The 14206-nt window shown below is 39.7% G+C and overlaps 1 protein-coding gene across 1 annotated transcript in view; it reads right to left on the bottom strand.

Moving 5' to 3' along the window:
- The window catches only part of tex264a (testis expressed 264, ER-phagy receptor a), a 65244-nt gene extending 55631 nt beyond the window's left edge, over window positions 1-9613 (bottom strand). Inside the window, exon 1 of the mRNA XM_035662329.1 lies at window positions 9098-9613. Coding sequence (XP_035518222.1) covers window positions 9098-9355 — 258 coding nt within the window. The 5' untranslated portion in view covers window positions 9356-9613. The remainder of the gene's footprint in view (window positions 1-9097) is intronic.
- Window positions 9614-14206: the final 4593 nt, after the last annotated feature.

Raw genomic sequence — 14206 nt, 5'->3', positions numbered from 1 at the left:
AAAATGTTTACTTGCTGCCTAATATATCCCACCCACTGACAGGTGCCATGATAACCAGATAATCAGTGTTATTCACTTCACCTGTCAGTGCTCATAATGTTATGGCTGATCGGTGTATATTCATCATATGTCAAATGTATGCAAAATCATGTATAAAATAATCAAACTGCAATGGACTCCCCAGAGTTATGCATTACATTTAACAAAACTCTTCAGGTAAAACATTAACTTGAATAAATCTCGGGCTGACCCCTGCTGGTCGGTTGGTCGATTGGTTGGTCGATATGTTCTTGTCCGTTGGTCGGACAGTCGCTGGTGTTACGTTCATAAGGAGAAAGGTGTTTCTTAATCCATTATTTTCAGGGGTGGGAGGGACATGTGCTGTCCTGATGTATACTACTTTTGAGTGATAGGCTATATTGTTAGAAATAACATTGTATTGTATGTACAAATATAATATTCAAATATATTTTACTTAACAAATGTGGTTCTGTTTGAAATTAGTTTAATAAGCGATAAGACCCTATAATGAAGTCAAAACACCCTCATTTTCACAACTTGAACTCGGTTAAGACTGCAGGGCTTAACTTACACAACATTTACTCAGCTCCCAACTAATTGACACAAATGTCAAATAACCAACAAAAATCGCTCCATCAGTCCCCAGCATCAGAGGACTATAGAGCTGAGTGGATAAACACAGCTCTTCTGTACTTGATAGACATGGCATGAAGGTAACGATATGTGAAAAAGAAATATTCATTTGCTTGGCAATATTGTGTAACCTTGATTTGCACCCAGCAGCTACCAGACAGAGTGTTCTCAGTGCACTGTGGCAGATTTATTTATAAATGATATTTAGGTATAATTTCAGTCTTTTTGGTTGACTACAGCCCTAAATAAATCAAAATAAGAAATGTTTTGAATCACATTTAGCCCTGAATCATTAGTTTGGACAACATCATTTTGTAAAACAATAACGCAAAATGATCATATAATTACTATATTAACACTGAATTATCATCCAGCCCTATATGCCATATTAATATAAATGCTTAAGACCTTTGTTTTTTGGCCTTTATTTTTTCTTTACAATGGAACTGTAATTTATACGTTCTCATCTAAATGGATTTGTGTGCAGGGGTTGCTCTGCCCTGCCCTATTTCCCACATGAATGCATCAAACGTATGGGCTGTCAACAAGTCTGATGTACAGAGCTACTCCTTGTCAACACTGGGGGTCTATGATAAGATGCAACAATAACCATTCAAACACAGAGGGGATAACAACTGTCCACCCACAGTCTTGCTTCAGTATCTCACCATCTCGCTATCCCTCATGCTCTCCGCACTGATAGACTAGAGTGTGTTAGCCAAACCAGTAGTTCACTAATGATATCATTCAGGGCTCTAGCTATCATTCACATCCCACACAGTGGCAAGAACAAACAGCAGCTCTGACTGCATCTCATCTCTGCTTCCCTCCAGATAACACACCCTAGAGACCAGAGGCAATTAGGAAAGAGAGGAACACCACTCCTTGTACTTGACTTATCTCGTCTTCCACACCAAAGTTGCTTTGTTTGTGTCTGAAATTTCTAACAGCACAAAAGGTAGAAATTTTCAGATGCTGTCCAAGCTGGGCAGCAGCACTCCAACAGTCATCCACTGCCAAAGCAGTGTTTTAAAAGACAGCATGCGATTCCATTTCTCACAGGTAGCTGAGGAAAGCCGACTGTGGCTTTTGATTGGTCGGAGTGAGAAGCAGAGAGTCAGATAATGGGAAGACTCTGGAGCTTTTACCTCTGAAACTGAACACTGACATATCATGTTTCTGTGCCAAGCTGCAGAAAACCAATTCAGTTAACAGTGACGTGTAAACTCCTCCAAAAGTGCAATGAAGCTATCTGCCAAGATCTACAGAAATGTTTAACTTCATCTGAATATGTCTCTGCTTATTTAATGTACAGTAAACATTCATTCCCAAATTTCCCTATGCTGTGCATTGCAAGCTTGTTAACACGGGGGGGGGGGGGGAATACATATACAGCCAACTTTGGTAGCGCTTGTGGCCCATGGGACTCTAAGATGGCTTCCCCTCACAAATGTTGCCATTGCCTTCTCTGCTTGATTCCCCTAAGCCAGGTCTCCAAGGACCTGTTGGGAGAGAAAGTAATTTCAAAAGCAATTCTTTGCTTGAGGCTACAACGACCTTTTTTGATGGATGAGGGCTCTCAAACAATAAAAAGGTATGGCTGACAGAGGTAATTCTTTATTAGCAGACACGTAATGAGGATTTACTCTCTTCATCTTTCCTCCTGGCCATCACCACTTGAGATGCATTGCTTGGAGCAGTGGCCCTGTTTACAATTGGTCATTTCTGAAGAGTGAGCAGGTTTAGAAGGACAGGGACCAACGAGGCTAGCAGCCAACTCTCCATCTTACTGTAGCTTAAAGGCAGAGATAATAATGGGCATACCATGATCTGCCTGACCATGATCTGCCTGACCATTACCATGCTCATTAAAACACAACTGCCAAGCAACTGCTCAACAAAATGCAAAGCTAAATTAGCAGAGTGGGAGAGATTAACACTGAAAGAGCATATCGCATCAGCTCTTTGTAAACGACCAAAAAAACCATGTAAAGACAACATAAATGCTCTGCTGTGAAGCAGAAAACAAGACGTTCAAATAAATATTTAAATTACTCTTAGTTTGGTTTTACAGGTTGCTTTCTAATATGCAATTGAACAGCTAAGTGTCATTGAAAATGAAAAACCTAAAGCTTGAGAGCAAAACATCAGACTTGCCCTTCATGCTCCTGTTGGCACACTGAGTTCACCATTATGCCAGAATGGAGTTAAGAGGCTGCGATTGTACAAGGGTCCTTCACTCCATTGCAGTCAATAAATCTGCAAATTTGGAGCCTCTCTGGACCTCTACACCATCTTTACATCAGCGTCTCCAGCGAAGCAGGGCAAACAGCAAATGCAGCATTCATAAAAAAAACACAGCAAGTTTGTGAACACCACGTAACAGCGGGCAAAAAAATCTTATTTCATCTACCGTCCAATTGTGTCGGGTAAATGTATCACACACACACACACAATACACATCACTGCCTTTGCTGGAGAGCTCTCTCTTTCTCTGTTCAGTGGTTCACGGTATCATTTCCTTTCTATATCTGGAACACCGAGACAGATGGTCTTTAAGGCACTTCCAAGAACAAGCAAATAACCTGACACATGCAGAGCAAGAAGAACAGAAGACTATGGGATAAGCAATCTCTCAACAAGAGCTGCCTTTCGCCTCAGTGTGTCAGAGCGATAACCTGTCTCAGCTGATTGGAAGCCATTCGGCCCCCTACAGGCAGACGAGGCAGCAGAGACAAAGTCACCAGGAAGGAAATTGAAACTAATGGGGCTGCACAGCACTGGGGCCACAGGTATACTGTGATGGGCTGTTTGCAGCTGTATTAATGGAGCAGCAATTACATTGAAGCAAGTATGCTTACCCAAACAGATGCAGTTAAAGCAAATTGATTTAGCAAGGAAACATTAAGGGTCATTTTACAATTTGGGTACAAAGAAAAAAACAGTCATCACACTGACTGATATAATATTACACCACTTGAATATGCCATAAAATTAAGACTTATTCAACCTATAAACATCAATATGTCGTCCTTTGGAAGGGGCCTAAAGCACCCAAATCAGATTATATATCTGCTGCAGTGACAAGGCGTGGGCCCCAATGGCCCCTTGAGTCAGGAGCCAGTGGAAATCTTTTTCTTTTTTTTTTCTGCCTCTCTCTTTCACCAAGTGCAGCTCGGTGCCTTTAGGCTGTGCTCAGACTTAGCTGGTAATTACACATGGCATCCTGGGAGTTCTGGCATGTATAATTACTGGCGAGGATAAGCAGCCTGCTGGAGGCAGGACACAGTTTTCCTTCGCCACAGTTGTTGAGCTGGTTCACCACTCCTTGGCCAGCTGGACACAGTGTGGCACTCCTCCAGCCAGATGTCACAGAGCAGAGAGATAATCTTCTCTAATAGGAGATATGAATCAATTCCTCCCTCCTCTGCATAGGCTTACTTCCTTCGCTACAAATGTTCAACTCTCTTTCTCCACCTCCTTGCTCTCTGTAAGCTGCTCTGATAAATATTCGGCTGTGTAATCTAATATCCTGCGCATCATAACACAGGGTGAAGAGCCAATGCATGTCACTGGATTGATGGCGCAGAAGATTTAAAGGCATTCCTCACCATCTTGTTTCACTGACTAATCGTAACATGTCAGCTTGTAGAGTAATGGCTTTCTCTCTCCAGTTTGTGAAAATGGATCAAAATGGCATCCTAAAAATAAACTCAATAGTTGCGTTGTGGAATAAAAAAGCAGCTCCCCATTTAGTAGATTCTGTCTGGATTTCTGTCTGCTGGTTTTTGCAGTATCTCACTCACTGTAGAGATGTCCATAAACATTAATGGGGTGCTTTACTATAGGGAGAGCCAGCATGTCCACAATCTTGCATAATATTGACTTGAAGACCTGTGGGACTAGACTTCAGAGTATGAGCGTATTCATTTCTCATTTCATATCCACCTTTAAAAGCGGTTACTCCTTGCCAGAAGCCCCCCTTTCATGTTGTTGCTGTCGACAGACAGACAAGCAGCAGTAAAATGCTAATAAATTTGACTGGGAGTGCGGCGATGCTCGGCACTCTGATCTGAAATTCCGATTGATGAATTGGAGCACTGCGAGGCTCTCAAGGTGAGTCAGACTCCTACCAATTTAGACCCTTCTTCCAAGGCAGTCCCACACCTCGCCTCATCTCTCACTGCCACTCCCATACCCGTCTACACGTGACATTTCATTTTCTCCTGCTTGTCATGGGGAGCCATGAGTGGGTTTGCTTCAGAAGCTAGGACGAGGTGGGAATTCACTAGATCAGAGGTTGAATCAAACAGCAGCTCTAGTTAAGCCACGATACAATCATCAGTGCATTTGCTGTGGAGATCTACCAACTATAGACAGGCTTTGATCATATCCACTGATGAATGGTTAAATAAAAGGACATTTATACAATTTATACAAGCTACTACTTCTATCTCGACAATAAAATTACATATATCTTTATGTGCTCCATGCCAATGCTGAAGGCCCTAGCATAGCTTTTACACACACACACACAGGCCTCTGAGCATTCACTGCTGCCCACTCCTATTAATGAATTTTGCTCTTGAGATTCCTTGCAGACCCGCTGATGGAAATTATTTCTCCTTGCCATTCTACAACACAACAAAGGGCTACAACCCAGGAATTCAATGATTTAGATTGTACTCTGTCCAGTCTGGGATTTGTTCAATGCTCATGTCAAAGCCCCATTACAGCAGAGCCCGCGGCATCTCTGCCTTGAATTGTTTTGGTGAGTTTTAAGTGGAAACTGCTAAATTGTTCAATCCCTCAGGCTTTTTTGATAATAAGTGATGGCAATTATAAGCATACATGCAAACACACACATGCATGAATGGACATACACAAGCAAGAGGCACAAAGAAGAGCAGCTCGATTTAGTGCTAATTGGTGTTGCCTCAAGTGCCTCGGCTTACTGAGGTGAGGATGTCAACCACCAACCTTTACCAGAGCAGGCCAGTGAAATCAAACAGATTCCACAACTGTCCAAACATACAGTAGATTCAGTCACTATAACAGCAACGTTCCACGTTATGTGATTCATTTGATCCGTTGGTGTAGTTTGACTTGAATGCTGGTCTGCAGGACACAGACTCCTGCTTGTTTTCATCATAAAATAGGGACTATATTAGAGCTTAAATGCAGGGTAAATGCAAATGACTCAAATTTGTTGAAAACCAGTTATACTACAGAACCTGGCATGAAAAGCAACTGAGTAGTGGTGTCACAGTGGCCAATTACTCTAAAGCCACTTGTGTAGGTTTGAAATGTTATTTTAATATGATGATAATTTTTGGTGAATGAATTATAGGAGGCTGAATCACACTACTTATACCATGGTAATGAATTAAGTATAAAGATCAATGTGGTTTTGAGGATGCACCCACCTCCCACAAAACTCACTTTCAATGCTAACACTGCCATCTAGTGGCTGTAGTGTGCAGTAAGAGGCAAAAAGGCTTACAAAGTTCAGTATAGGGTGCTCAATATTTAACAATGTTTTCTGAATACATATTCAAATGCAACCTCAAAAATGTTAGAAGAGTTTTAGTGGTTTATAAATCCTTGTCTGTGCCTTCTAAATTTAATAAACAGTCAACTGCATGGTTCCCTCTTAAAGAAGGTGATTATGGCTTAAGACTGCATCTCTGAGACCGGGTGTGCTCCCAACAATAAGAGACACAATTTATTCCATTCCTACATGCAGAATTTAAACCAGCCTGTGTGTCTCCGCCATGAAAGCGAGATGGCATTAATTTTATAATCATTTAGATAAATATTCAGCTCTGGTAGAACAACTATGGATACAGAGGATGGAGATATGGAAGACTTAAGGATATGGTAGCATGGTGAAAAGAGCTAGCTGCTGCTTATATTGGATGAAAACCACCCCTTAAAATTTGTGGTCAAATCTAAACACAGCCAGTTGCAAAATCCACTGTAAATCACTAACAATAATAATAATAATAATAATAATAATAATAATAATAATGCATTTATTTTATATAGCGTTTTGAAAAGTACTCAGGCTGTATCGGTAAAAAAAACTACTATAACAACTATATACAACTATAAACAGGATAAGTAAAAACCAAATAAAAAAACTGCAGCATTACAAACTAGTAAGGATAGTTGAACATTATGTTAGACTTTAGGACATGCAGTCACATAAACACAAGTATTACTATTAACAGGAAATTCTGTCTCAGCCACCTCTCTCATTTTTAGTTTACTTTTGTGGTTGGTGGTGACTAAACAGACCCTTGGCCTTTAAACTAAGAGGGGCAACATCTTCTCACAAAATAACACACTGAAAACAGCAAACAGCTATGATTACAGAGCCAGTCAATAATGTAAAGCTTTCTACTGGATAAGCCATTTATTATTACATGTACAAATGTTTAACTATGAGAATGACTGGGTACTTATTCTCTGAGTCAGTGGACCAAGCTTTTCTGGCTGTTCCCAGTTCTATAAGTCAGAGGTTTTTGAGAGATTGAACATGTGCAGTTTGCACTCCTAAACTTTGAATCAGTTAAGTTAATACTATTTTTCTACTTGATTTATTTCTGTGATGTCTAATTTCTCTTCAGAAGGAAGTCAGAGGTCCATACACCTTCGGATCATGTCAAAACAGACACCAACCTCAGAGTCATGGGATTCATATAGAAATGTCTCTGCCTCATGAACCTTATGATCCAGACTCTCCACAAATTCCGACACCAGCAGAAAAGTTTTAAAAGCCTCTTGCCACAAGTTTCCACTGGTATGACTCGCAGTCAGGGTTTCCACTAAAAGCCTTTACTTAAAAAAAGGACAGCGTGCTACAGACAAACTGGCGGAGGTAAGCAGAAAGGCAAACCCAAAGTGCTGCCACGTTCTTTATTTCACAAAGCAATACTAAATTGCGATTTGGCTCAGTGGCATGGCTGAACGCTGCATCTCCCAGTAAGAGACACCCAGTGATCATATATTAAGTGTCAGAAACCATTAAACACAACAGTCTTATAATAACACTAACTAGGCCACCACACCACTGTCCCCATGTCAACTCCCGGGACTAGGTTACTGTACACTTTTGGCTGACGTGTTTAACAGCCCATATTTTGTTGTACTGTTTGTCAGATGGCTTGACTCACTCAACCGTAACAAGTTCAGCACTCAAATGACAGCAGAACTGACACAATAAGGTAATCAAAGAGCAAACCACACCGCACGGTTAGTTTTGTTGTTTGAGTCAGGGAATAAGCCATAAATAGGTTATATTCGGGCCTTTGAGAAATTGCTGCATATGTGTGTGTGTACTTTTCCTGTATCAGCTGGGAACTCAAAGAGCATTCCCGTATAACAAGCAGCTGTTGTGTAGACAGTTCTTGTTGACTAAGAACACAACTCGTGATGAACGGCGAAATGCAACATGAAAGCAGGAGATAACCGCAGATTTTTAGCAGAGGAATGACCTATTTATACAAAACTTGGTTTGGGATTACGCTCAGGATGACAAAGGGACATTCATTGCTTCTCACATCTGGACCGCGACTGTAATTTCATAACCACTCAGACCAGACAAAAGCCTGCTTTTCCAGACATCTAGCAGCTCTCTTTTCAGACAAACGTGAAGAGGTTGCGTTTGCTCTTCTAGTGTAAAGTCTGGTTGCCATCTCTGAGTCAGGAACTGACAAATGCTGAAGCACTCTGGAAGCACAGATGAGAGGGGAAAAAATATCAACAGAGCAACGTGGCATTGAACAGCTGACTGGTTTCATCATTCAGTTCCTTCAAAAGGCTGCTTGTTCATTTAACCCCTTCAGCCATGCCTTCTGAATTACACCATATTGCATCAGTTCATGTAACTAATCAAAGACCTTTAGACGGTTTTTTTTAAGGTAAATGATTGGTTTGTGATCAGTTAGTTGGTGGAAAGGTAATCAGTCAGCAACAATTTTGATTTGTTTAGTAGTAGTTTCGTTAAATTTAAAGCTAAAATGCAAAACATCTGCTGGTTTCAGGTTCTCAAGTGTAATTTGCTGCTTTTTTTGTCAGCATATGGCAGTGCATGGACAGTTGCCTGGACAAAAGGACATACCACACTGGGCTCTTTAAAACCTTGTGAATTTTATTATCTTTTATAGACCTAATTACTTTCATATCTCGCAGACATTATGTCAGGACTGTTGTTAAGTTTACTACATAAACAATCACACCTCATAGATAAGTTTTAAACACATAACATCAACCTTTAAAGACCCTGTCCAGGTCAAACAACGCATATCTCACTAACTGTAACATCTTATCAGGACACAAAGTACACTGGGGGTTTTTGTGGTTATGTCACGAGCTCCACCGTGTAGTTAGACTAACAGGTGCTGCTTTCTGGGGTCTCTGCTGCTTTCTGGGGTCTCACCTGCTTGGGGTCATCGTAGAAGACACCGATGGAGCTCAGCTTTGGCCCAATGCTGCAGCTCTCTGTGTAGGCTGCACCGCACTCCTTGTACGATCCCTCTCTGAATTTATAAGCTATGGTAACATTTCTGACAGGAGGTGGCCCGGTCTTTATTATCACGTCCGACAGGAGTCCCGAGTAGAGCAGGAAACCCCCGACAGTCACAACCAAACACAGCAGGAGCACGAGCAACAGGAGCACCAGGATTATATCAGACATGGTTTCTGTCTCTCTCTCAAAGCGGCACAGCTAACAGTCTCACAGTGTGTCAGCCCCAACGTCCTCCCTCCCGGTCACATACACCGAGAGCAGCAGATTCAGACGCTAGCACACACACACACACAAAAACGCGAGTCCTGAAGAGACAGTGTGGATTTTTTGTTTGTCACGGTCGCAATAACCTGCCACGAAAGAAGAAACACTCGTTCAAGTTGACAGGAAAGACAGTTTGTTTATGGTATTTCCCCAAACAGTGGAACATGCTTCCTGGATAGACCATTCTCGCACACAGAGCGGGGGGAGGCGTAAATGGATTTTTTCTTTTTTTTTTTACAAAACGACTGCTTTGCGTTTATTAATCACACCGTCAAAATGTTAAACCTTCATATATACGATTAACAACGATTAATACATACGACTTCTTTTCAACAGTGTAAATCTTAGTTAGTGATAATAGCATACACGTTTATTGAAGCTACCCCCCCCTCTTTTCATTATGGTTCGACCCATAAGGCTGAGCATAAAGAAAGTGCAACAAAAAGCGGTGATTTATTTCCAATACTTTGTTCTTTCACTGGTTCATGTGCTCTGAAAGTGATATTAAGCACTTCTCTAAAGAATGTCGGTGCTGTCAGACTGTTTTAGTGACGCCTTTAGGAACTGTGGAGTCAAACATTAAATGTTTTGTTCAACCAGGATTGCAAAGTCCTGCCGACCTCGAGTTCTTCAAACTATGGAAATTCATTAGGGACGAAATATGCAGCGAATCCAGTGGATTTGAGACATATTTGTAAGCTCAGCACTAGTTTTAAGAACATGTCTGGACAGAATCAGTGGTGTGATAGATCTAGTAAAGCTTTATTTGGTACAGTATGTTTGAAGCCATCAGTTTGGGCAGTTAATTAGCCCGGAAACCAGACGAATCGTGCCGAGCTCATGATGTTTCATTTTCTATCATTTCCATTTGTGAATTAGTGTGGTGATGCCAGGCTGGCAGTTTCTATGCCTGCCTTAAAGCTGCATTAGTCCATTTTTGGCAAAAAGTGGGTAGAAGACTACCAAAACAAGCTGATGGGTACACAGCTACAGTCATATCACTCCCTTAGTAAAGATCCTTCCTGGACCACTCAGTTTGTGACCAAGGATCTGAGTTGAGTCTAAATTATTTTCAGTTTAATTGGGTTAGAGCTCTGCTATCAGCTCTGGACATTGGTAGTATACAGTTAAAGTGGACAGAGCTTCTGGGTCTTTGATAAACCTGCATTCTTTCTAATGGTCAGCATGGAGAAGCTCCATAGGCTGCAAAAATGATGTCCGATAGTATTGAGTCTTATGGGGAATTGAACCTACTTGTCACTTGATGTATTACCTCAGTAAATGGTTTTTCTAATGAGTTTATGGTCTACCACTAATTTCAAGTCTTCTTCCATGATGTTCATTTAGTAAATTATGGTCACATTTAGAGTACAATAGAGGATAAAACAGGGTATGCTTAATGGCGTGGCTTCATTTTGATTGACAAGTCGTTCTCAGTGAGTCTGTCCAGCGCACCACACAAAACGCAGATCAAACTGTGGAACTAGGCAGTGCTGATGGTTGCTGCATTGCCTATTTCTCACTTTATTCCATACTTCGGTTCCATTTAGTGGGGCAGCCTTTCCAGCGAGCCAACATGCACAATAGGACCATCCTGACTCTGTTTGAACAGAACTGAACCTCAATTAGTATTTTCTTAGTTATTTTTAAATCTTTAAAGTGTAGACTTAAACAGCCAGATACAGGTATGTGTCAGTATCTACATACCTGAATCTGGTTACTGGGCTATGTGTCAAAATGTAGAATATGCTGGAATATTTTAAAGACCTTGCCAACCACAGGGGGCACCATGAGGAAAAATCCACCCTCAACCTTAATTTATGTGCACAACAACAAGTCTGTTTTGAGGGACAGGTTTTAGTCATGAGGTCATCTAGGGACAGAAGTGAGTAATGGAAAAACTTACTTACATACTGGGGTATGTGGACCAGCAAAGTTCCAGTTTAGGGAGATGTCAGTTTAGAAATGTTGACTTTAGTGTCTAAATAGCTTGGAATAATATATGTTAACTGCTGTATGGTGGATTTTTCTTTCAACACCCAAGAATTTCACTTCTTTTTGCAATCTCCTTACCACGAGCTCTCGAGGGGACAGATGTGGCTGAGTGGCCAAGCTTGTTGCCAGTTTGATTTATTGGCAATTTGGGATTAAAGGTTATAAAAGCAGCATTCTATAAAGGGTCATTCAATTTAGTTATGTTTATTGTTGTGATACACAATGTTTTTGTATTAACTGCCTTATGTTGCTTGTCTGAAACTAGGACACTGAAAACATATATATTTCTTATCTTAAATGGGTCTTTTCTTGTTAAATAACAGTTAGGTAAACAAATAAAAAGACATGCTGCTGTATATTGAAATAGAAAGTTGTTAGCCTAGATAAAAGACACAACTAACACATTGAGCTCATAGAGGATGTCTGTGTGTCCTATTTATGACATAATGCATCATCAATATAAGCCCTCTTATAACCCTGCTAAAAGGATTTGTCACAACTGAGAAGCATGCGTTTAAAAGCTGGTATGATTTTTAAACTAGAAATAGGAGTTTTTGGAAACTTCTGCAGATGACTACTTGACTCAAGCAATAAATAAAAGACTCATGCTTCGATGTTGCTCTTGGTTTTGGTCTGCTTTATTACAATGTCACGCAAACATTTTTCTTGAATTTCACTTGTAACAACTCTTCGCTTCTGTGTACTAATCGTTTAAGTCATCTTTCAAATTTTGTTTTACGTGTTCACAAATGAGTCTCCAGGGCTTCAGAGTATCAGAGATTTCTTGCCTTCATTTAAAGCTTACGCTTATTGTTGCTGTCCCTCATTATGGGATTTTCCAGGAACAAAGATCTCAGTGTTTCGTCTGGGTACAGTGGGGTGCTTTTCCCAAGCTCAATTAGTTTTTGCCCTTTAAAAAAAAAAAAAAAATTAAAATACATGGAAGTCAGTGTTTTCACATGTTCAAACATTATTTTTTGTCATTGTAAAAGTGTAATTATGGAAAAAAAACAATGAGAAAAGGACACTTAATAAACCTCTCTGTTTATCACACACAATACCTGGAATAGTGATGGCCTCTAAATAAAAAATAATTTAATAATTTACAATTTCGTAAAGAGTTTTTTCATTCTTAATTTATATATTATATATTTTTGTCAAGCTGATGTTTACTTGTATATATTAATGTATTTCATGTCTAAAAAAAAGACATAGGGACTATTTGAAATATCTTTAATAATGAATGACTTATCAGACCAAAACAATCTCTCAACAATCTTTATTTTATTTTCTCAGCAAACAAATAGAAAGAAAGACAGAGTTGTTTGAAGATATAACAATTTTTTTTCAAACCAAACCTACTGGGAAACACCTCATTATTCAGCATGTTTTATTTGTTTATTTATAGTCAACAGAAAATAAAAACAATAAAGTACATAAATGTATTTTTTAATGTGCTTGCAGTGAATACAAAAATTCTGACTATATGTTGATATTATTGATCCTATACCTGCACACTGAGAAGCAGTGCTCAATACATTTAGAGTTTTGATGTAAAAAGACACTAAAACTCATTGGCATTTGAACCGTCAAAAGCTGGTGCACAAATGGGGGTTTTACCCTAATGCAAAAGTTTAAAATCTAAACCAACAGTTTATTGTACTGTTACTTATAAAGTGTCAGAGTCAGAGTCGTCTACAATATCATCTTGATCCACATCTTCTTCTATGTTGACCTTCTTACTTTCCTCAGAGTCAATCTCCAGGGCCTGATGGAAAGCACATGAAAAACATTTCTATTTTTAATATATCACAAAAAACAATGACAACTTAAACAGATCCACATGAAAAACATTTGGCAAACATGCAAAATTAAAGCTATTAACCTTCTAAAGCAGCATCAGGAAGAACTACATATCACAGGGTTTCTGAACTGATACCATATCAAACATTTTCTGTTTACTGTGTCAGCCACCAATCATGAGCATGCTGGAGAGCTCTGCCGGTTATCTTATCAGCCCACTGCCCTCTACAGTTTCTACTGCCCGTTAACTGACCTGTATGGTTTAAACTTCACAAAGTAATGGCTGAGTCAGCAGCGGTTGAAGCATGGTGATTGGCTGGCTTATGTAACAGACTTCATTACTACTGTGTGTTGCTTATCCCCTCAAATAGAACCTGTGTTGTGGTCCCCACACCCGACAATCTTTTCAGCTCCTTTACACTTACTTACACATTACCCTAACTGATACTGTCATTTATTTACATCCTTTGTTTAGTTTTATGAAAAAGGTTTTATTCACTTACTCAGTATTGTTCCTTTTTACTTTTGTGTACAGGGTCATTGACTTTGTTGTATGCCGCAGAATGTCCAAATTTCCAGGACCCCCAGGTTGTTATGAAACAACAGTTCACACTACAAAGTCTATAGTAAAGTATAGTGTAGTATAGCCTTAAATACCTGTTGGGCACTGTAGTTTTCAGACCATTTTAAATTGTCAACTAATCCTTGTTCAAGTCGCTGCTAACTGTCTCAAACCTTTGCAGAATCAAACCACAAGCCCTATCAATAAAAATAACAATCTATACAAATATCTATACAAATAGCAATAATCTATTGTCATACTAAATAAAAACAGTAAAATGTCTAAATTGGAACAAATCTGCCAATCCTAATTCCTGTATCAGATGTGAACATAATGCTGTCTAAGAACAATGGAAATGGCAGGTACCTCATCCTCTGACTGTTCCTGAGGCAGCA

This window comes from Morone saxatilis, unplaced genomic scaffold, assembly GCF_004916995.1.
Source record: "Morone saxatilis isolate NCDOM2014 unplaced genomic scaffold, NCSU_SB_2.0 Contig18, whole genome shotgun sequence".
In the NCBI taxonomy this organism is placed as follows: Eukaryota; Metazoa; Chordata; class Actinopteri; family Moronidae; genus Morone; species Morone saxatilis.
The sequence above is the reverse complement of the archived record's forward strand: the minus strand, read 5'-3'. Positions and strand labels throughout refer to the sequence as shown.